Source organism: Dreissena polymorpha, chromosome 11 (assembly GCF_020536995.1).
Source record: "Dreissena polymorpha isolate Duluth1 chromosome 11, UMN_Dpol_1.0, whole genome shotgun sequence".
NCBI lineage: Eukaryota > Metazoa > Mollusca > Bivalvia > Myida > Dreissenidae > Dreissena > Dreissena polymorpha.
The window spans coordinates 3,166,821-3,192,440 of NC_068365.1; the positions used below are offsets into that span (position 1 = coordinate 3,166,821).

Genomic DNA, 25,620 nt, shown 5'->3' on the forward strand with positions numbered 1-25,620 from the left:
TACTGGGACTTTTTAAACATCTCCAAAAAAGAATTAACACCAACCCACGTATTAGAAAGATACTTAGGTTCTTCATTTATCTTAGCAGCTTAAAAATAGAAGAGGTAACATTTCTTCAAATGTACTTTGAATCTATGTGTCTAAGTGCCTACATAATTGGTGCGTACTTAAACAAATTAGTACAGTGCCAGTATATAAGTATAGACATCTTTTTGTGTGTTTCCACTCCATTTTATACTATACTCCTTTCTTACTTTACTTCCTAGCAAATGAGTAACAATACCTATTTTGAAGCTAAATAAATCATAAACGTTTCTAAAATTTAGGACATTTCATATACTAAACAAACTTGCACAAAATGACTTGCTCAGCTGCAAAATGTTTGGACTCAACTATCAAAGTAAAATGATATATATCATGAAATCATGGACATAGGGCAAATGTTATTTCTTTGAAGAAGTTATTTATTTCACAAATAAGTCATGTTGCGATCAGGTTATTTACTGCGTTCGTTAGTCGGAATGGGTTATGACATTTTGCGTTCCGGCAAATTCATAGCGTATGTAAACGTACGTCAACCGCAAACACTCAAACATGAATATATACGTACTGATAACGACGAGAGCCCCGCCTTGCTGTCATCTGAGCCTCGCACTGGGGATACCGGGTAGAGTGCATGCTCCTTAAGTGTCGTGTCAGATTAACATGTGCAGCCCACATAGGCTAATCAGGAATGACCCTTTCTGTTTAATTGGATTTTCCTTTAGAAAACTTTTGAATGGACTTCCTTTAATGGATAAAGTCCATATAAATGGATATGTCGACTCTGATTAGCCTGTGAGGAATGCACATACTTCTGGGATGACCCTTTACGCACACGAATTTAGATCAGGGGGCCGTTTCAATGAACATCGTAGTACACATTTACAATGCTATACATTTTTCGAAGATACTTAATTGCTTAAGTCCGTATCATATGATTATAAATGTTCTGTACTTAATTAATTACATTGGCATCTCAAGCGCCGTACATATTTGACGAGCATGGCAAATTAGTTCGTTTACTTATTAAGATTACAATATTCTCTCGTAAGTTCAAATTGTCGCACGATCGTTTATGAAACGGCCCCCAGTATTCACAGACTGAGGTTCGCATACGAACTGATTGCGAAGAGAGCACCGACTGACTTTCGTATCTACTTGTCAGCATATTTGTTTTGTATAGCCGCTGAACCTTGAATGAGTTATATAGCTGAGCTATTATACTCTTGAAACACGAAACTCTTTTTGCGCCCGTTTCGTCTTTTTATAAAGGCAAGTAATCATTTTCCACAACATGATTTACAAGAAAGTACTAACAGCACCAAGGCCTTTTATGTTTTACAGAATATTACTGAAAATTCCTAACAAATTGCCATCGACTACTAATTTCGTTCGATCATCCTTAAAAGATGTTTGTCACATTTTCGGATTCATTCACCGATATTTTGCAAAGAGTTCAAAACATTTGTATTGGCATTATCTGAATGCAACAAGTTACAACATAAAGATTTGGCGTTAAAAACATTGTTTTCTTATGAATATGTTTTTAATGATGTATTTCACACAAATACAACTCTGGAAAAAGTCTGACGTGAATGCATTGAGACTAATGAGTTGTAATACTAGTGGTTTTATTATCAGACGAGTGATTTATAATGTTATGACGTGTAATGTCTATGTAACTTCCTGTTATTTGAGTGTATTGTACACATAAAAGCAATATATAAATATTAAACAATATAACATTAGTGCAAACAAATAATAAGCTTCATATATAATATCAAATAATAGCAAACACGGGTTACATGCAATTATGTGTGTGTATTGCCGTTGACGTTAAAGAACCTTAAAAGCTGTGCTCGAGCACATGTTTGAACAAAAATATGTCACAAGAAACGATTCTTCACCAAATATCCATATTGAGCCAACTGGTACAAGCATGTGTAAATTGTTTGTAATTCCTTTATTATACATTAAAATAAAGGTTCCGATTTTCACAAAGTCTTTCTATACAAATATTGTGCGATACAAAATTTCACAAAAAATGCTGTTGGTGAAATAGTGGAATGAAACGTAGACGATAGTTAAACATTAAACGTGTTTATAGTAAAGTAAACAGTTGCTCCACATAAGTGATTTGTGGATGGTTTCGTCTCTATAATAGTCTTATTTTGTCCTGTTGTTTGACAACAAAAATAGCATAGACTTACAATAAGATAAGAAGATCGTTTTACTATTGACTGCGCATTTTAAGAAGCAACTCTCGAACGCATAATTGTAGTTTATGAATAGGAGTGTACAATTAAGTCCCCAAAATATGCCACACTGAATAATATAAACAAAGTGCGCATAACTAAACTATGTTAATATATTTATATAACGATATGATACCATTTTCAAATACATTTAAAACTTGAACGCTTTACATAGTACATTTCCTTCAAATCTGTTTGACGCTTTGTTGTATCTTTCATTCAGCCACGATATAATGCACCATAAGCTATACCAGTATAACCTTTAAATAAAACAGGATGAAAAACAAACTAAACTACAAAGAATATCAATATAATGGTTGTATTGTCATACGTGGATGCTGATTCAGGAACAAAAAAAATGTATATAAATTACTCTATATTAACGTGGACAGCAAAGTTTTGAAACTGAAGCGAAGAGCGATTTATTTAGGCAAATGTAACTTAAACCGCAGTGTCAGTGTAAAATATAATAATCATTTCCTAAAAACAATAATTTTACATATGTTTCGAAATAAAGATTGCGATTGAATTATTCAATAACGCTGTCTATAAATCATTTTTAATTGTGTTCCGATTGGATAATAATTGTATTGTGTAATTTATTAAATTTAAACATTCCTGGCTTTAATTAATTGGCGCAAAACTATACACGTTTAATAAATGAACATTAACACGACTCAACACATATTTATCAAAGTTCTTGAATAAGTGTACCAGTAAATGTGTTCCAAGCATCAAAACTTTCAATCATATAAGTGGTGTTGTATTTAGACGCCATTAACACCCAAACGTGCTTATTTCTGAGTAGCCTCACTGATGCTGAACTCGTTGTGCATGAATACGCGTTTCCATCGGTGTCAACTGCACTTGACAGTGTCCCTTCGCTCATGCTGCTTGCATCTCCCGTTTGTATGTTGAAATTCATATAAATGTATTTACTTTTGCATATTTGGGCTGAGAAGTAATAAATTCCGTGAACAGGGGCAGTGAAGTGCCCAGTGTTCGGGTTGTAGGCATTTCCCTCGTTAGAGAGCACAGAAGGAAATGCATTGACCAGGTTGGGCAAAATGTTGACACCGCGAGCGAGGAATGCTACCGTAGTACCTGTAATAAAATTAATCACATATGACGCATTATTATCCATAAAAACGTTAATCTGTTTAAAGGAACAACTTCAAGAACCGTGTGTACACAGTTATAAAAAAACATTAAAATCTATACTTAGTTTGAAGAAATCCGGTCCACATTACAAGCAAAAGCAATGTATTGCGCCATAAACGTACATACTTATAATATAAATTTGTGTACATATATATTTTCCTACACACATTAAATTGATCAAGATAGTATTTACAGGCTCGATTTTTTTCGATTATTCTTCTTTGTATTTTTATATGAAACGTTTAAGGTCACGTTTTAAAATATCGTAATGAAGTGTCCGATCACAAAATTAAGTATGATCAAGTGTTCTAGCCTATTGTGATATAAACCATTGTGGATTATGAGGCGGGTACACAAACAATCTAGCACTAACCAATATGTTACATTATGGTTAGAGTCAACGTTATTTGCCAAGAACTCCATCTTTATAAGTTTGGATTTAGCACTTTAAAGCTATTCCGCAGAAACGTTTTTCAAAATTCAGTGCCCCCATATTAGTGCATTTGTCGTAATATGCACTCGAAAGGTATATATATATATATATGGTACAATTCATTTTGTATTAATATTTAAAAAAAAATAACTTATATTGTTTATTGGTCTAGGTTTACTATATAAAATATGTTAAATGTTCAAAAGAAAATATATGTGTAATAAACAATATGTGAATTAACATTCGTACTAATTATATAATAATAATAATAATTCTATTGATGAGTGGAAAATCAAAATCATATATGTGTTCGAAAATTGTATCTTAGGACATTTATATAACAAGTTTGCTGTTGAAAGTCACGACTGATTTTATTGGATGTTAACGCCGAACAAATGGGCTCGGTGTTCCTTTACAGTAATCCAAGCATCGCAGGTCGTGTTTTTCAACCTGCAACCTAGATGTGAGCGTCGATTATATATAAATAAATATATATATTTGAAAAAACGATGAGGGATAGGGATATTAATATCATGCTCTCACATCTTATTTTCGCGATCTTGACTGAATAAAGTTCGACATCATATTTCACTCTCGACTTCCGTTTATATATGCAGACATATCATTTGGGTAAAATTGCATTTAGCAAAAATTTAATCATTCATGACTTTTACGTAAATTGAAAATAGTTATTTGTAAGTTGACATAACTTCGTGTGTTTCATTACTGATAATCATTTTGACTGATCATGCTTTACCTAAACATTTTGTTCGAAATTTATGGCTGAATATGTTTTATCTTATTTTGAAATCATGAGGAAATACTAGTTTAAGCCCAACGCAAGATGTGCGTTCCTAATTAACTATAAGAAAATAAATTACACTGAAAATATTGCAATGAAGTTTAAATGAGTATCATTTCTCATAAAAGAGAATAAAGTATATTTTTCTTAAACAGTTTAATAAATAACAAATTTGTTTACTTCAGTTCATATAAACATATGAATGGGGATGGTTTATATGTATTCCTATACGCTTGTAAAGAAGATAACGGGATTTTTCATTACGTATCTTTTTAAAGACAAAAATTGTAATTCATTCAATCCAAACGACAAATGGGGTGAAACAAATCTTTATAAATATGCATGATATAATCAAATATATAATATAAACATGTCTTTTGCAATCGAAAAACGAACTTTGAAACATACACATCAACACTATTGCACATACATAATGAAATGTATGGTACATTTATGCAGTTATATAACACATACATTCAAAGTCATCACACAAAATATTACACATTTGATATTGAAACGTTTCACACGAAATAGATACTCACATGGCGTGATGAAGCAAACATCGAAGTCCATGGAATTTCCCGGACAATCCTTGCCACTTGGGTTCGTGCACATTCTGACCCTGAGTGTTCGACCCAGACCGCACGTGACCGAACAGCTCTGCCATGAGTGCCATATCGACCAGCCGACATCTACGAAAAATATGGATCATTGCAAAGCAATGCTTTGGATGGATTGTATATTGAAATATTCTCCGTAAGAAATACAATAGCCCGTGCATACCTTTCAAAACATATTACTATTAAACAAATAGTTTTATTTCAACCACAATAACAGTAAAGCTAACACATACTTACCCTCTGCATTACAGGGGTAATTCGGACATACAGCATACTCGATAGGATCGCCAACACAATATTCCCCAAAAGGGTCTGGTTTCGGATTGGTACAGGTCCTCGATCTCTTATTTAGTCCCACATCACAGGAAACAGAGCAACCAGACCACGCAGACCAGCTCGTCCATTTCCCATGTACTGCGGCATATATATTCCCATATTACAGGGAAATTGAACGTTTATATATCTCCAAGCTCTAACTTCAATGGAACAACTATGTTAGGTGGGCATAATATATTGTTAACATTTCGGACTTTGATTGATAATTTAAATATATTGTAATAAATAATAAACCTTCGGAAATATAAACTGGAAAGAAAGTCTTGTTCACATCCATTGGTTGATCCGTCATATATGGGAATGGACTAATATCTATTTAATAGTACATAATACATGAAACATCTCTAACATATTATGGATAACTTCAAAAATATTCGTACCTGGGGTAACGCATGGTAGGTTTTGGCAGACAACATACTCGATAGGATCGTCAACACAATAGTCCCCAAGTGGGTCTGGTTTGGGATTTGTGCATGTTCTCGATCTCTTCCTTAGCCCCACATCACAGGAAACAGAGCAACCAGTCCACAAAGACCAGCTTGTCCAGTTTCCATGTACTGAGGCATAGACAGACCCATTAAACATGCAATTATGGACTCTAATAGATACAAATGCTCTTCATAAATGAAACTACTGTTTAACATGGAAAAGCAGATTGTACGCATCTTCAATGGTGATTGTTTTTTTTTATCTCAAAATAACATGTATGGGAACATTGTTTGTTCAAACCAATTGGTAACTCTGTTTGTTAAAGGGGCCTTATCACGTTTTGGTAAATTGACAAAATTAAAAAAAAATGTTTCAAAGTCGCAAATTTTCGCTGTAGTTATGATATTTGGGAGGAAAAAGTAATACAGAACATTTACCATGCTCTTAAATATCAATTATATGCATCTTTTGACGATTAAAAAAACCTGAAAAGTATAAAGCGTTGCAACGCAAAACGATTGAATAATTTGGAGAGTTCTGTTTGTGTCGTTATATTTTGCGATACAACGAATATTGCTTATATACAGTATACAAGTAATCACTCATTCTATGAGCACGGATGTCCGAGTAGTCGAAGCGATAGACTTTTACTCCAGTGGTATGGTTCGAGCCCAGTTAAGTGTTACTTTTTTCTTTCTTTAATTGTATTCTTTTTTATTTTATCTTGAGTATTTTAGATCCACTGTTGACATTTATCAATATAAAGCATTTAATGACAAACTTCAATACATGTCACAATCTGTGAAAGGACCCTCTAAGGGATGCGACTTATCTTTATCCTTAATAGACAATATACACAACATTATAAATAACTACAAATAATATGATAACGCAGGGTTGGTTCTGGCTAACTGTCCTCTCGTAAGAATCGCAATATTCCCCGAACGTTTGGATTGGTGCATGTTCTCGATCGTTTCCTTAGTCCCATATTACAGGAAACTGAGCAACCAGACCACTCAGACCAGCCAGACCAGTTACCATGTACTGGATATATGACACAATGCAAATTTGAACATTAATAAATACACACGTTATGACTTCAATGAAACAACTATAATACCTGGACATAGCTGCATTGTGCACACTTTCGAGCCAACAGCTGACCCACTTCAGTTTAGACCACCGTTGCTAGGTGCCGGATTTGAGCATTTACGTGTTCGTGACTGGGTCCCATTGTCGCATGTAACGCTACAGGTTGACCATATGCTCCAGTCAGCCCAGTTACCATCAACTGAATGATAGTTTTGTATGTTTAAATTTGTTTGTTTGCATTTTATTTGTATGTAATTAGTATAGAGCCCAGTTGCTGCTACATGATTAATTGGTATTGATATTACACGCAATTTTAGAGCGAGTAGTTTAAACGTTTTTAATTTAAATATCGAAGTATCCAAAAACACTGAGTATTGACAATTTTACAAGGTAAATATTTCAGTTTAATAAAATAGTATATTCATATAAAAATATGTTAATATGTTTCGTCATCTTTACACTCAGAAGCTGTAATGTGAATATGGTAAAGCGCGAGACGTTTCCCATTGGTGCACATGTTTGCGTTACAGTTGTTGGTGCTGCAGCATTCATGACAGCTGTACTGTTGTCTGGTTGAAACGGAGCGCCCGATGATCCCATAAGGGTTTACAGCGGAGGTGCTGCATTGCTGGAAAATGTTTTAATATTTGACATATTTACAAACACAAAAATACAACATGTTGTACCATGATGCGTTCTTACGAAGAGGTATGTTGAGTCTTGAGAATTGTATTGAGTCTTCACATAATAGAAATCGTTGAATAACTTAACGTGTCAGCAAAAATATTTGAATTTGGCATTTGGTAGTATATATTAACTAAAATTAAAATTGTATATGCTGTCATAGTCAACGTGCAAACAAACTGTTAACAAACTACAGGCAACAGCCCCACAGTTATTGACTGGACAATGAATTCTTACTACTATTTATTTATATAGAAGTTGGTAGATTTAGTAGGTTGTCCCGAATAGAACGCATGTGTAAACTCTGTAACCAGAATGTTTGTGAATCCGAATATCACTTTTTATTATGTTGCTATTATATAACGATTTACGTATAAACTATGTTGTCCGGACACCATGGCCTACCATAAGTAAAAACATATCAATGATGTCTTGTACTAATGTTTCTAAACTCAAAAACATTGCAAAACTTTTGGTCGAAGCGTTTAAACTTAGAGGCGAGAATTTAAATAATCTAGCTGTAGTATAATTGCATAGTAGCAAACATAATTGTATTTGGTAGTCACACATATTAGTTGTTATGATTGTCATATTTGCTCATCTTTAAATTGTATCAATGTACAATTCCATGTCTTGGCCATATTTCTTTTGTATATATGTTCTTGGCGAAAGGCAGAATACCGGATTGCCAATAAACGTTGAATTGAATTTAAATCTTGAACCAGATGAGTAAATTATAAATATAGGACGTTAAATGACCTATAATTACAGCGTATATTACGTTAACAGTTTGCAATAATACAGTCTTTATCGTTGAGAAGTGATTGTTTTGATCTTCACTTCGAGAAGAGGTCTGTTGAAAATCACCCTTTTACACAAGTACCAGTGCGGACACATCACCAGAAATAAAGAGAATAACATGCTACTTCCTGATCTTTTTGTAATATATAAGGCAAGGCTTAGAATAATATAACGGCGAGGCTTGCCGAGCCTGATATATTACAAAAAGATCAGGCAGTAACCTGTTTTTCTGTTAATCATACCTCTCCGTCCCCGATTTGAAAGAAATAATGAACACATCGCTAAAAAACTGCAGTTTTAGCGGGAAAGAATATGACTTTTAGAGGTTGACGTGTTAATAATGACGTCATGAGCACGCGCGCTTACTATCTGTTACAATTTTTTTTTGCTTTTGTTGCAGTTTGTGTTTAAAATATATTACATCTTGGTATCAAATTGTTTGTTTTGTTGAATCTGATTCGATTTTACTAAAAATGATTACTTTATAGTTGATTCCGAGTTTATGACCATCATTCACACATGACTGATATAAGAACTTCCTGTTGACCATGATATAAAAAAATACATTATACATTATACATTAACATTATATCAGGCAGATAAAATGCGGTGGTATGATTAAAGGCATTTCATGTATATAAATGTACCTGATTGGTTTGGCAGCCCATATTGTAGCGTAAATCGGTGTCAGCTTGGACAGTTTGCAAAAAGCAGGACTAAAAAAGATTTAAAAACTTAGTAAGAAAAGGCAAATGCAACATTGAGCATGCTAGTTAAACACTAAACACGAACAGGCGGTGATGATTGTAAATACATACTATGTTAAACTTGTTTGTTTCATCGTTCGATTTGAAGTAGTGAATAATAGCACTGATTAATCTGTAATCATACAGCAAAATTATTTTATAGAATGAAACCCAATGTGTCGTGTACACTTGCTCTTAAGATGCCTTCCAATCTTTATACTTTTTGTAAATAGTGAACTTCTATGTTTGTCTTTCATTTGTGTTTAAGGTCAAAATGAGTTAAGATTTGCACACAATTTAAATCGTTAAAACGTTTAACACCCATTCATTTTTCTTAAATTTCATTGTATGGGTGAATTGAATGATAACATTTCAAATCAATGTACAGTATAACAATAATATATGTTAGTCATTTACAAAAAAAAACAACATTTCTATTGTTATTAACTGAATGCAAAACTTACCGCAATACGGCACGCGCTAGTTTGCTGACATTACGTTAATGGATTGCATCATTCATTAATTTCAAAGACGCGATCGTGTGGGCATTTTCAAACGAAACTGCATTAACGTGTGTGTGAGTAAAGGATAGATAATTGTACTAAAATAACATCTAATGTATTGAAATTATGACTCGAATGAAATCGGTGAAATTGAGTTGTATACATCCTCAATAATGTAGACTGTACTGGAATAACGATGTTTTATTTATTTTGGGAGGAGCATATAGTCACCGCTTCGTCTGTCCGTGCGTGAGTGCGTCCGTCTGTCCGTCCGAGCACAATTTTTGTCCGGGCTGTTTCTCAGCAACTAATGACCGGAATTCACTTAAACTGTATGGGAAGCTTCACTACCAATAGAAGATGTGCATATTATCAGCGGGTTCTGGTCGGATGATTTTTCACAGAGTTATGGCCTTTTGAAATTTTCTATAAAACAATTTTTGTCCCCCCAACTACTGTGTCCTCAAGACGTTTCCTTTTATCTGAATATATAGTGCAATATTGTGACAAAAAAAACTTTGGGGAGCATCACCCGTCTCCGACGGTTTCTTGTTAAATATGTGATGAAAATTGCTTATAAAACTTAAACGATAATAGTTTTATTGTCTCGCTAAAGATTGTTTAAAAAAAATGTATGATAAGTAGAATGCTATTTAAGTGTCATCGTGTACTTGAATTTATCCGACTAATCTTAAGCAAGCATCGCCCTGTCAAGCGTTCTTCACATGTTCGAATAAATTAAAATACACAATTACATTACTATTGTATTCTCTATATCCTTTTTGAAATATAAATTTAATTGTACATACTTGTCCACTAGAACACTGAGTAGTCGCTCGACAATCATTGGGATCAGTGATATTTAGACAAAAAAAACACTCGAGACATTCTGTAAGTAAAAAACAAATAGATAAAATTAAAGTGCTTAAAGGCGACGGTTGAAGAACGAATATTATATTTTATGTAAATGGATACAAAGACGCTAAATAAAAGCTATGATCGTGTCTTCCATACCTGCCACTCCAGTCACGTAAAGTGCAGCCAATGAAAACCAAACACCTGTAATTCAGCAAAGGCACGTGATAATAATTTAAATTGGTTCATCATTGAAAAGAAAGAACTTTATAGTAAGTTATATAATAAAGAAGAACTAGCATTTATATTAATGACCATGATTATGAAATTACAAATTGACTAACCTATATTCATATCTCCGTAATTTGTCAACTAATTCTTATCAGCACACAAGCCCTTTATATTCATTTCTATGGCTTCTCTTGTCCTTCTTTTTGACGTTCGTAGAACATTCAATGTATTTCTTGTACTGCCTGATAGGAGTGAGATTGGGGGCCAACTCTCTACAGTTATGGATACATGTGTATGCATCAAAACACCAACACGAATTTAAATAAGATAATAATATTATTATGAAGCACAAAGTTTTCAAACTGTTTTGAAACTTAAAAATATGCACAGTTTCGTTCGGGTTTCGATTTTGAACTAACAATAATAAAATAGCAGTTATCGTGGCCAAGTTGTGTTGTACGATCCTGTTATCTTAAACACAGACATCGTTTAAATTGCATTTTATAAAAAAGAAAATATAAACAAAGCTACAAATCAATCAACGGGAAGAATTAAAACCTAAGCTATTTATGTCAAATATTTTGATGTTACGGTAGAAATGTATTGACAACAAAAGTATGTAAATGTATTAAACGATTATCATGTATGGCCTATTCATAGACTAAATGGTTTATAAATTGTCTTTGCTCGTTGTGTCGATCATTATACAAAAACAGGAACCTTATCTGTACTTAGCGTTACTAGATTACATTGGATGCTACTGAACAATCAGGGTTATATCTGGGAAATTAAAAAGACCCTAAAGGTCCGGATATTCATGTCCTGTATCGACATGTACATATAGTTATGTAATAGAGTGAATGCTTATTGTTTTCAAAGCTTGTCCGGTGATAGCCATCCGAAACAGTTTCATTAAAATAGAGCGTAATGTCGTTTAGTTTGGAATCAAAATCATCGGCGCGCAAGTCGAGATTATGGGAGATAACACGTGATATGGTGTCTATTTTAAATTGATAAGAGTTATCTTGCTTATACTATTAAATGCATTCGTTTTTACTGCTATATTTACTTTGTGTAAGTTTTAAGGCGTTTTAGTTAATTAATAAATTCTCATTCAATGAACAATAATTATTTAGGGTGTCATTTTCACGTGTTTGTATTTATAAGTAAAGATTGTTTGATGACAGTTTTTTTTTCTTTTGGTATTGCAAAAGAAGAAGGGACAAGTTTGATTTTCCCCAAAATATTCCTAGTAGTGTCAAAATTGTAGTTTCTAATATGTCTAACATGGAAGTCACATGTGTGCCCAACGTACTGCTTTCATTTAATCATAATTAAACCAACATATAATTAGTCGTAGGCAGCGATCCTACATGAACATAGATAACTGTTTGTGTGTTTAATGTTTAAGTTGTTATCGAATATGACACGACGTGGAAGTGTGAGTACTGATGCATATCCGTACACCAGTTCGTCTGTGCAATCGTCTACCCTCCGCGATACACGTCCACTATGTACCGTTCGACCGTGTTTAAAGAGAATTTGATGACAAGCGATATTTGAATGTGCTTGTAAAATGAAAGTTAGTTATATTTGCCTTAATATCATTATTTTCTAATAGTTTGCTCTTGTACTTACCAAGAATAAAATATTATTCAGTTCGTAAAAACCTCGTTGAATACATCGTGTACTTGCAATCAAGCTGGCTTGGACTATTTAATCCGCACTTCAAGAAAATAAGACAGCAGGTCCCGTATTTACAAATTCATTCTCAGAGTGTAGAATACAGAATAGCCTTAGACTCAATAAAAGTGTACAAGTGTGTATATATGAGTCGTGTTCTGAGAAAACTGGGCATAATGCATTTGCGTAAAGTGTCGTCCCAGATTAGCCTGTTGAGTCCGCACAGGCTAATCAGGAACGAAACTTTCCGCTTTTATGGTATTTTTGGTTTCAATGAAGTCTCTCCTTACCGAAAATCAGGTTAAGGCGCAAAGTGTCATCCCTGATTAGCCTGTGCGAACTGCAAGGCTAATCTGGGATTACACTTTACGCACATGCATTAAGCCAAATTTACTCAGAACACGACTCATTTACTGGCTAAATACGGTACTTGTATCATGAACATCTCGTTCCTTTAGAAGAACTATGTTTTTATAGATGCCAACTGCCATGCTAGACTTCACTTTTAAGTAGAATTAGAACATAACAGTTTCAAGAATTTTCTTGTTTAGACTTAAATCTAAAAAGTGGTTGATAAAAACGGACGGACTGGTCAAATGAGCTCAATGTTGCATTATTGGCAAATTTCTGTTGATTTATGCAATGTTCACATTACAATAAATATTAAGCGAGGAGTCACACATCATTAACACTTTACATAACACTTAACATGACACATGCTAACAAAGCAAAATACTGCTGACATTTTTCAAAAAGGTAAAATTAGAAATAAATACTTATGATATGCTTCCTAAGAATGATGCGAAATAAAATTCACCATAATATACATGATGATGCTTATTGGGATTTTGCCATTTAAAAATATTGATTGTATATGCACTATATTCAGCAGCATTGACTGAATAGATACAAGCACACTATATACTAATATCCCAAATAAAGCATAACCAGTAGTGTCCATTATTTCGAATATTCCCATTATTTCACCTAAATCTAGTACCAGAAGCGAATGGATATTTTGTTACAGACCTCTAGCGATCAAAGCGTGTCCAGTGGGAATAATGCGAGGAGAATGCCTAAGTAGCCACCATGCGCCAAACAGCGGGAGCTCTCTGCAGACATTCGTGAAACTAAATCAATACTGCAAGCTGCGGAGGCATCCTGTGGCCGACAACGTCTTTTATTGTGGGCTAGGGCGCCTCAAAGGTTCCTTTCTTCTCCCACCACTAGAATGATGATTAGCTTCCGAGAGTTTCAAACGAATAATCACCCAGTGGACAGACGTGGCTAGTAGTAGACATGAGGCGTCTGTTTGTGAAAGATGGACAATGTGGAAGCAGGCATCTTTATTTAACGAGACGTTGCTCAAATATATTGGTTTTTGCCGATGAAATTTACAGTTTGTCATGGAAATGTTAGATTAATGTGACCATTTTGGGGGATTGTACAAACTTTTACGTTTTGACATTATAATGGCATTCATATCCAAAGCAACTGTATATTGCATTTCAAGTTCAGACTATAAAACCTATACAGAAGAAGGAAAAGTAGTTATTAAGTTTGTTTATAAATACTATGTTTGATGTCAATATTTCAAAATGTATATTTGTGTTTACATCATCATGATTAACTTGCTTAATGTTTCTGCGTAAACGATTTAAACTGTGCTGCTCTTCCTGTGATATTGTATTAAACCTACAGAAAGGTGTTTCTATAAACGTCCACATCTTACAAAAGCAACTGAACAAACTGAAACACTATGCTATAAAGAAAGACAATTCCAATTATGTGTAGCGTTATTGAAAATACGTTTGGACAGTTTTACCTGTCCTTTAGGATAGGTATAAACCCGACTTGAATTCAGTGTTTTATCATTAACACTAACAAACTACGTCAGCTTTCATGAACCATATTTTTCGTTCGTTTAAATGAGTAGTAATCTGTCATCAAAATGTCATTTAATTATATTAGTCTTACAAAATGTATGTGGGCAGATACATGTTTATGTTAGTAAATACAATCAAACAGGGCCTGAAGTGCCATTATTCGGTCAATCTTTAATTCGAAAGACCTTAAGAAACCCATTATTAACATTCATGACGTCATCTCGTCTGGTACCACGGAATAATTTCAGCATTCAAATAGTTCTACACTACCCAGCAAATTGGAAGAATTTCTCGGAGAAATCTTTGGCATCCGTCCACGCAGAATAATTGATTTCCTGGCACACGTTACAGTTTCATAAAAAAGTAGCAGAGTTCTAAATTTAGAGGGGTTGCTTCTGTATAGAATCTTGATTTCGCGTCCCATGCCATGTTCCAGGCATCTAGTACATGATTTCCATACTCGCTCTAGCTTTACAATATCAATTGATGTGAGCAATATCTCTATATTACACATTTTGGTAACGATTGAGGGTAATGTTCTCTAGCTATTCCGATATAACTAAGGCATATATCTTAATGTAACATTTGACCTGGTATTACTAGAAGAAACGTTGAGTAATGAAAGAAATTCAAGACTAAAATAATATACAAGCAATATCACATAATCCTTAAACGATTTATATTGATTAAACCAAAATATTGTATTAAAAACGTAAATGAGTAAATTTCAAGATGAAATAAACACTCACAACTTGCCACTATTCCTTATTATATAAAGATTACTCGAACTATAAAATGAAGGTATTTCTGCTGTAAAAAGTACTGGTAATATTTAAACATCTCTAAAATTGAAATTAACACCCACGTATTAGAAACATACTTAGGTTTTTCATTTATCTTAGCAGCTTATAAATAGAAAATATTATGAAGAGTTCACATTTCCTCAAATTTACTTCGAGTCCATGTGTCTACATAATTTGTGCGTACTAAAAGAAGTTAGTATAGTGCCAGTATATAACTATAGACATCTATGTGTGTGTTTCTACTCATTTCTATACTATACTCCTTTCTTACTTTACCTCCTATCAAATGAGTGTCAAAAGTTATTCTGAAGTTAAAAAACAACAACACGTTTCTAAAATTCTGGACGTTTTATATACTAAACAAACTTGCACACAATAACTTGCTCAGCTGCAAAATGTTTTTACTCAACTATCAAAGTAAAATGATTGATAACATAAAATCATGGACATATGCCAAGTTCTATTTCTTTAAATAAGTTATTTTTATCTCAAGTAAGTCATGTTTCGATCAGGTTATTAACTGCGTTCGTTAATCGGAATGGGTTATGACATTGTGCGTACCGGCAAATTCATGGCGTATGTATATACGTTAACGGCGCAACCGCAAACACTCGATTATGAATATATACGTACCGATCACGACGAGAGACCCGGCTTGCTGTCATCTGAGCCTCCCACTGGGTATACCGGGCTGAGTGCATGTTCCTAAAGTGTCGTGTCAGATTACCCTGTGCAGCCCACATAGGCTAATCATGAATGACACTTTCTGTTTAATTAGAATTTCGTTTCGCAAACGTTTCAATATACATCCTTCAAACGATTGAGTCCATATACATGTATGTGTCGTCTCTGAGGGCCCAAACTAACTGTCGTATCTATTTGTCAGCATATTTTGTTGTGTATAGCCGGTGAACCTTTAATGAGATATATAGCTGTGCTATTATTCTCTAGAAACACGAAACTCTATTTACGCACGTGTTGTCTTTTTATTAAGGCAAGTGATCACTTTCCGTGACTTGATTAACAACAAAATACTTAAAGCACTTCACTCACCAAGGCCTCTTGTTTGATGTTGACCATAATATTACTGCAAATTCCGCACAAATTGCCATCGATCTCTAAATTTCGTTCGATCATGCTTAAAAGGTGTTTGTCACATTTTCTGATTCTTTAACCGATATTTTGCAAAGAGTGACAACACGTTGTATTGTCATTATCCGAATGCAACAAGTTACAACATAAATATTTGGTGTTCAAAACATTGTTTTCCTATGAATATGTTTTAATGATATATTTCAACACAGATACAACTCTGGAAAAGTGCTGACGTGACTGAGTTGAGAATAATGTAATACTAGTGGTGTTATTATCAGACGAGTGATTAATGATGGAATGACGTGTAACGTCTATGTAACTTTCTGTTATTTGATTGTATTGTACACATAAAAGCGATATAAATATTATATAATAGTACTTAAGTGCAAAAAAATAATGAGCTTCATATCGCATACACAGGTTACAAGGCGCAATAACTGTCGCGTTTTCGCACAAATTTGACGCAGACTTAAAATCACACATCTTGAAATGAAGTACACGTTCATCAATACATATAGATGCAATTTGAAAGTGTGCAAAATTGTCATTACATATATAGCCTAGTTAGCAAGTAATTTATTATTTTATTAAACTTTAAAACCGAAAGTAAGATTTCTATATGTATACGTCCATTTTGACAAACGCAATTATTTTTAAGTTTTAAAGCGCAAAATAGACGCATTTCTACCGTGTAACCTACATATATATTCTAATTGAGATAGATAAAATTAAATCTATTGCCTAGTTAGCATCATTTATTATTTTTCAAACGGTGCCGCATTTAAAACCGAAAGTAGGATTGCTAGACGTATACGTCCATTTCGACAAACGCGATTATTTTATAAGTTTAAAGCGCAAAAGAGACGGATTTTTAACTTGTAACCACCAGATATATTCTTATTGGCATAGATAAAATATGTTTCTTATTTATGCTTAAATTTACTGTGCCATGTATTTCATTTCAACGTGTGTGGCTTTAAAGCAGGCTGCTTAAAGGGTCAGACATCTGATTGAAACATCCGCAAAAAGGTACATAAATGAACATTTCTTAAAGGTTTTTCACTTTTTATTAACATTATTTACATATTAAGAGATCATTATAAATATAAAATTAAAAATATATTTAAATTAAAATCACACTTCAACGAGTAACGCACTTAAGCGGTATCAAACATATGGTAGTTGTATGCGGCATGATTCTTCGGATAACATTTCAAAGTTATAAAGATTTATATTAACGCCAATAACGCTGATTTGTTCATGACCCACTGCTGTTTTTAATAAGACCTTCAATACAATCGTATTCGGTGAAGAAAAAAACGTTGTCATGGATGACACGCTCAGGTAACATCACTCTGATATATCTATTTAATTCATGTATGACATAAAGAAAAATAATTTTAAGAACATAGAAAAAGAAATTATTAAAAATAGCGGATTTTGGATGAATTTGCTCCGATAAAACTTCTGTTTCATTTAGTTACATGGAAAATCTAGATTCTTAAAACCCGTATGACTTATCAGTTATAAATATCTTTTAAAGTAACAATTGGTCACGGTCAACCGGTTTTGCGGAAATATCAGTCCCAGGGCACTAAACTTTTCCAGAATATTAATAACTGCAATCAGTACGGTTGTCATTTTTATTTTATTTTTTACAGTTTTTGGTGTTGGTTAATAGCGGAAGACAGAAACATATTGAAGGGACCGTGAACCACGCATGACGAAAAAAGAAAAGTTCTAAAATACCGTATTTTTTTACAATAAATATTAGTTTATGTTGATTAAAAAATTTCGCGATATGAAATCGAAAGTACATCGGTGACATAACGATAAACACAAAATAAATAACGCATGTAGATTGATCATTATACGAATGCACCATTTGCATTCCTGGGTTAACGACGTGACGATGATGATCAATCTACTTGTGTTATTTATAGTTAACTGGTAGTTACCTGGCACCTGTATCAAGTAAAATTTATTACCGAATATACTGAAAATATGAAAACTTAACAACTTAGTTCAAGTAGTGTTATATACCAGTCGTGATATTTTCATCAATTTAAACCTTAAAGCGCTGGAGCTGAATTTTAAAGGCCTTTGCAAACAGTTTGGATCCAGATGAGACGCCACAGAACGTGGCGTCTCATCTGGATCCAAACTGTTTGCTATTCTGATAGTATTCTTTGAAAAAAAATCAAAGAAAATGCTAATTTTAGAAATTCAGCAGACGACATTTTAGCAGACGACAAATTACCCAGCATGCAAAGGGTTAAACTAATAATTGTAAAAAATACGGTATTTTGGTACTATTATTTTTTCGTCATTCGTGGTTGATGGTCCCTTTAAATATATGAAATTATAATTAATAATAATTTACAAGTGCGGCCGTACAATAGATGATGCTAAATATCAGAATATACGCAGTATAATAAATACATTTAATACATACTTTAAGATTTATCCTGTGACTGGGTGTTAATTGAAGCCACATATTTCGATCATAAAGCTGACCAATAGCTGTAATGTCGTGTGTGCAATCGTTTACATTGCCGTTAATAAAAGAGATTGATACAACGTCATCAAGAATGTGGTATGCTATATTAAAGGCACTGACACACTGGACAAATAAGCCTCTTTCTGGGAAAACTTCGCTTAATGCAAGTGCGTAAAGTGTCATCCCAATTAAAATGGTTTGAATCCTTATGTACGTTATATTAGTGGGTGTTAAAAACTGTACATGGCTAGCACTCTATCGTGTTCTGAAGATTTTACTACGAAAGTATATCAACCCTTAATGGAATATATATTGCCAAATACATCCAGCAGTATAATATATCATGCATATATCAAAGGGATCGAAATGACAATCCCGTGGGTAAGTATCAGCATCCGTGCTGCGAACTCACGTGACCCGTTGTTCAAGTAGATTGCAACTAATTGCAGTCGGAAAATCCTTTCGAACACAAATTATTACGGTCAGAAAGAGAATAAACAAACACAAGTTTAAATTAATTTTTTTTTTTTGGGCCGAAATTGTTTTTGGCTGTACTTCAAATAAAAAACATAGTTTCAACACAAAGGTAATAGACAAGTCAAAGACAGCCAAAACCTCCCAAAATAACGGCCAAAAATAATTACAAAGCCTGTGAAACTTTATATGCAACCTCAATCATGTTTATCAAAGAAAATCTCAGATAACGCACATAACAGTCAGACTTTCAATTGCCAAACAGTTGAATGAGTTCCCCTGGCACGCCACATTTAAAAATAAACGAAGCGCCACCACGGCGGAAAGAGTGCATGGTGTATTCATGCGCGTTTGGAACTGAAATGAGAGACATGGTGCGTCGAAATGCTTCTGTCAGCGCGCTGGCGTCCACCGGGACTACCTTTTTATCGTTTACAATGCAAAACAAAGGGCTGGTGCTTTCCACGGGAACTAGCTTTATCATTCGCTGAAATGCTTTAACAGGGCACAAAGACGAAGATTAAACGTTGTTGTCTCCGAATCGATTGGTTTTAAGAGTATTTCAGCAAAACATGGAGTCCAAAATCAGTAACAGTCACATCAGTTCTACACTAGTATTTGGTGGGATAAAAACTAAATACAGAACGGGGAAATTTGCTTGACCTTCTGCACATTATGTAAAATGCAAACAAAAACAAACACCAAAGTGTCGCATGAAACGGAGAATCTACATCTAAAGCACAATAAATTTGAAACAAAATCTCTGGCATCATAGGGGGCGCTTGCTTAGGCGAATGAAAAAGTGATTTTCCTAGACCCCTGTACGTCAATTGTAAAGAAATATCAGATATTTCAGGGAATTCAACGCCTCTAAAGGCGTGGTCAATGCGAATACCGTTGATATAAGTGTTAATGCTTTGAAGAGATTTCATACTTCGACTCAAAAATTGCGCATATAAACAGATGGTATCGATATGTACAGGGCATTCTTGCAGAGAATAATATTCACAAAATAACAAAAAGGAATGTATTTGAGTCTTAAAATTCCGATAAGTTCCAAGTGCGTAAGCTGATTTCTGCGTGCGACTTAACTGGTGGCGAAGAACAGTTAGTTCCGTACATCGTTCCACTTCCGTTTCGGATAGAAAAAATAAACACATATAAACACCAAATGTGAGTTATCATATTTAAAAGTCAATTCACAGAAATAACACAAGTTTGTAAATGCATGCAACATTTAATATACACATATATTATATTTGTTTGGAGCTTTTCAATTAATCTGCTCACGCTTAATATCATTAAATGTTTTAATATGATAGCAAAAGCAAACAATAAACAAAATAAATAAATGCACTATGTCTATATGAACGTAAGTCAGATAATAAGTAGAGTTCTCATGTAAGTCAACAGTCTACATTATGCCACTTTGAAATCACGGTCACCAATCATTCTCAAATCTAAACAATGACTCATTGATAACAATTTCCCTATACCCATTTCTACAAACTTCTTCCTGAAACAGTGTAGCGTACTTCAAGTCTATTTGCTATCGGCTATGTAGATCCGCCATTTGATATAGATATAGATTCGTTTTAACCATCGCAATAACGTTTATATGCGAGAAATGAAAACACGACTTGGTTTTACACATTTCGGACTGAAAGCAGCACCTCCAACTTCCGTTTTACCCGGATCATTTCCATTGCAGTGTATTAACAGGCCGCTCCTAGGGACGAATGACGACGACGCATCTATGAACGAGCCCTTGAGTGACGAATAAGTATATGACAATAACACGTGTAAAGACGGATCGACTGACGATGCCACGTGTGTAGACGGAGTGACTGACGATGCCACGTGTGAAGACGGAGCGACTGACGATGACACGTGTGAAGACGGAGCAACTGACGATGTCACGTGTGAGTAGACGAAGTGACGTACGATTTTACATGTGAAGACGGATTGACGGACGATGCGACGTGTAGAGACGGAGCGACTGACGATGACACTTGTGTAGAAGGAGTGACGAACAATGCGACGTGTGAAGAAGGATTGACGGACGATGAAACGTGTGAAGACGGATTGACGGACAATGCGACGTGTAAAGACGTAGCGACTGACGATGCCGCGTGAGTAGACGGAGTGACGGACAATGCGACGTGTGAAAACGGATTGACAGACGATGAAACGTTTGAAGTCGGAGCGACAAACGATGACACGTGTTAAGACGGAGCGACTCACGATTTCACGTGTGAAGAAGGAGTGACGGACGATGTCACGTGTGAAGACGGAATGACGGACAATGACACGTGTGAAGACGGAGTAACTGACGATGACACGTGTGAAGACGGAGCGACTGACGATGACGCCTGTGACAAATAATTAATACACTATTTAGCATATGCAATTCCTGGAGGTGACCTGAACCTGGTCAAATATTCAAATGTTAGTCAGTCCTTCCTGTTTTGACACGAGGAAAAAGATTTCGGGTGATCGCGTAACACCTTTCATTTCAGAAAGCAAGTAGCACACATATGTTTGACAGTTCGTATTTCCGCGCCAATTCGTGTCGCATGAGGAGGCGTCTTGGAACTTTCGCCTTTGTGAAACTTCGAGCAAAACCAAGCACGTTCTTTTGACGAGGTGCTCGTCGTTAGCATACGGGTCGTCGAAATAGAACTGGTACGATCCAACAACAGATATCAGCTTTCAATATCAGCGCAACTGTCATTCCAGCTTCTATTCCCACGTTCAATATCGATTAAAATCTCCTGATGAATATTCAGAATACATTTTCATTGATAAACATAAGCGAAGCACATCAATGAACGTAAATGTGTGATACGATTCTTGATTTCCTCGTGCGCTAATCTCGTGTTTGTGTTTATTAGATGTAGGATTATGGCACTACAACCGGCTATGAACTGGGTCATTGTCAGGTCATTGAATTCTATGTCCGAATGTTTACACAAGTTGATTAGGCACGAATGTATCGGGCCACAGCTGAGCTTTTTTCAGCCTGAATGTCTGTGCATTTAGAAACTTTGCATAATTTTAAAGACTGTCAAGTTTTAACATCTGTTGACGTACCTGTGGACAATTCCGTTAAATCCAACGGCATTTTGCTGTCAACTCTTTGATTTAGGAACGCAGATCCATGCAGATCCTGAATCGAGGCAGGACCCTTCACAGGGATCTTTAAAAAAAAATTATATACCATATATATATACAAGGGATGCAACTGTCAAAAATCTCATTTTAAACCCTTGTCTGAATAAAGGTCCATATCTCTCAAACGAATGCAATCAACGAAATATGCACACAGAATATCGATAGTCAACACATTTATCTCCTTAAAAACATAACCTATATTCACATAACATCAGTGTTAGTACATAAAACAAAGCAATTTTCATAAAAAATTGACGAATTATCTTACTGTGACACAGGTCTGCACACAGCGATGAAGACATTTTTCACAAATTCTTGGCTTTGTTGGCAAACAGAGTATGTTATTTATTAGCACCCGTGTTAATGAAACTTTTTATAATGATACATAACAAAACAGTTACACAAATAACTCTTGATTACAATAATAAATGTTGAAAGTAGTTTTTTTCATTAATGGTAGTGTTGATTTTTCACAGCCATAACGATTCGGCATGCTTCTGATAATGGTTCGTTACCGTTTGTAAAACAAAATTTGATTGGTCAGATGAAAATCGCTTCATGGTTTCCGGTATATTGATACGCTACGATAAGTTATGATGCGAGCCTGGTTTAAGTATACGCACACGCCCACAAATTGTCAACAAACATTTGCGGTATGAAATTTTAAAGAACGAAAGCAATCAGCAATCAAATATCGGCAATATTAATTTATTTCTTTAATGTGAGTGCAACGGTACATATTTGGGATATTGAAAATGAACTCCCAACAGTTAAAAGCACTAAATTTGGCTTCGAAAGGTCACAATTGTTTATGTTGGGATCCACTGGCACTGGAAAATCGTATGTTGTTTCCGAACTCGCAAACCTTTTACACAGCAAAGTCTCCTGTGTTCAGGTGGCATGTTCCACCGGGATTGCCTGTGCAGTATACGGTAATATTTTGATTATTTAATAAGCTGCTTTGTCAATTATTATACCATATGTGTACTGTGATGCATAATGTCGCATTATATGAAATGCTTGTACAATCATAACGGAGTGTAAAACTTCTTCATCAAGTCTATATGTATATATTCTTATGAAATGTATCCTGCAAATATTTTTTTTAATTAGATATTATATGAACTTGAATAAATTGAGCCCTTATTTCAATGGACTCAAACAATATATATATTTCACATTTGTCACTGTGTAATTATGTGTGTTTATATATTTTTTCAGGTAGTGGAAGGCCCTATAGTATAAACACGGGTCACAAGTTCTTTGGTCTGTTAGGCGGTCGACATGAGCCTGAAGAAATTGAAAACATTGTACGTTTTAATCCGAAATATCAAACAGTATTTGAAAACTTGACAAAAATAGACTGTGTAATAATAGACGAGTGTTCAATGATTAGCAGGAAGACTTTGGATACCATATACAATGTGTGTAAAATGAAAAAAAAAACAATTTACCATTTGGTGGCATTCAAATTGTTTTATGTGGTGATTTTTATCAACTTCCACCAGTGGTCAACCTTAAATACAATGACACTGGTGAATACTGTTTCCATTGCAATTTCTTTGATGATGTGTTCAGGCACAAAATAGTTCTTAATCAGAATATGCGAACAAAATCAGGCGAGATATTTCTAACTTCTAAAGTTCAGAGTGTGTTTGAAGGAAATTGAAGTGACGAAGTAAGTGCATTTTTGAACTCGTTATCAAGGCCTCTGTCTTTAAGAAGATCAGCACGAAGCACAAAGCTTTTCGCCACCAATGCATTAGTCAATGACTATAACCGAACTGCGATGATGAAACATCCAGGTGATTTATTTGAGTTGTTTGCAAAAGATCAGGGGCATGCAAAAGACTTGGATAGAATTGGTGCACCAAAAATGCTGTGGATGAAAAACGGATGTCCTGTGCAGTTGATCCACACATTGAGTGAAAAACTTGTAAATGGTGTAACAGGCATAGTGCAAGCATTAACTGCTGAAAAGGTTGTGGTAGAGTTTTTCTCTGTAAACATCACCAGAGAAATTCCTAAAATGTCATTCACAGGAAATCATTGTTTACTTATCTTTTTAACAATCATGTGCCATTTTGCTATTTTTGTCACATTTGTATACTGTATGAATCCATATGAGTCATTATATTTTCACACAGATCATAAAAATGAAATTATGACATGGATATACACAATGTCACATTATTAAATTTATTTAAGCTAAATGTTATTAGGTGATCTTGGTGAAAGAATTTATCTTAGTAATAAAATATTTTTCACGTGTACCTAAAGAAACCCCACTAACATTTAACCAATTAATGAAGTGTTTGAGCTACCCTCTCAGCCAATATCAAAATACACACCATATACCACACTGTGCAGGGTCAGTAAAAAGCTTTTTAAGTAATAATAAAATATAAATGTAAATTACATGTATATTTTATTATGATTTATAAAAGCTTTTTACTAACCCTATACGGTGTGCTATATCATGTTGTATTAATAATTATAAATAATAACTGAAAATATATATTATTTTTTTTATTCCTGTTCCATGCCATCAAACATTCCACATAAATGTACTGTTATTTCAGTGTTCAATCCAAAAGGATAAGAGAGTAACTGCCGAACGAGAGCAATTCCCATTGAAACCTGCATTTGCTCTGACAAGTCACAGGGAATGATATTGGAGAAGTATGCAATTCATAATATATATGTATATGTACATTTAATAAATAAATAAAGTTCAATACTTATTTGAAGTTAACATAATTATGTTTATTCCGTGTATAATTATTTTTTACATGAAACAATAATTAAACTTAACAAACTAAATATTTATTTCAATACTATAAAACATTTAAATGAAATTTGTTTTTCTGCATCGTATATATTATTGTTTAGGATTTTAACAAAAATTAACAATAATTAACATTGTTTTAACATTGGATTCTATTGCACACAATGATTTTTAACAATAATGTGAAACTATGTTCACACATTATAAATATCATTAGTTTGTGAAAA

General features: G+C 34.2%; 1 protein-coding gene across 2 annotated transcripts; it reads right to left on the minus strand.

The window, feature by feature from the left end:
• Window positions 1–1,988: 1,988 nt before the first annotated feature.
• On the minus strand, window positions 1,989–11,216 carry LOC127851618 (thrombospondin-1-like). 2 transcript variants are annotated; one of them, XM_052385443.1, is made up of 10 exons: window positions 11,104–11,216; window positions 10,919–10,963; window positions 10,714–10,793; window positions 9,303–9,371; window positions 7,630–7,798; window positions 7,199–7,369; window positions 6,030–6,206; window positions 5,551–5,727; window positions 5,236–5,385; window positions 1,989–3,401 (listed from the first exon to the last, which is right to left on the minus strand). In XM_052385443.1, exons 6-10 carry the CDS (start codon window positions 7,212–7,214, stop codon window positions 2,989–2,991), a joined length of 933 nt encoding a protein of 310 aa, XP_052241403.1. In that variant the 5' UTR covers window positions 7,215–7,369; window positions 7,630–7,798; window positions 9,303–9,371; window positions 10,714–10,793; window positions 10,919–10,963; window positions 11,104–11,216; the 3' UTR covers window positions 1,989–2,988. The 2 variants fall into 2 exon arrangements, with proteins under 2 accessions (XP_052241403.1, XP_052241404.1); XM_052385444.1 differs by lacking the exon at window positions 9,303–9,371.
• Between the last annotated feature and the right edge of the window lie 14,404 nt (window positions 11,217–25,620).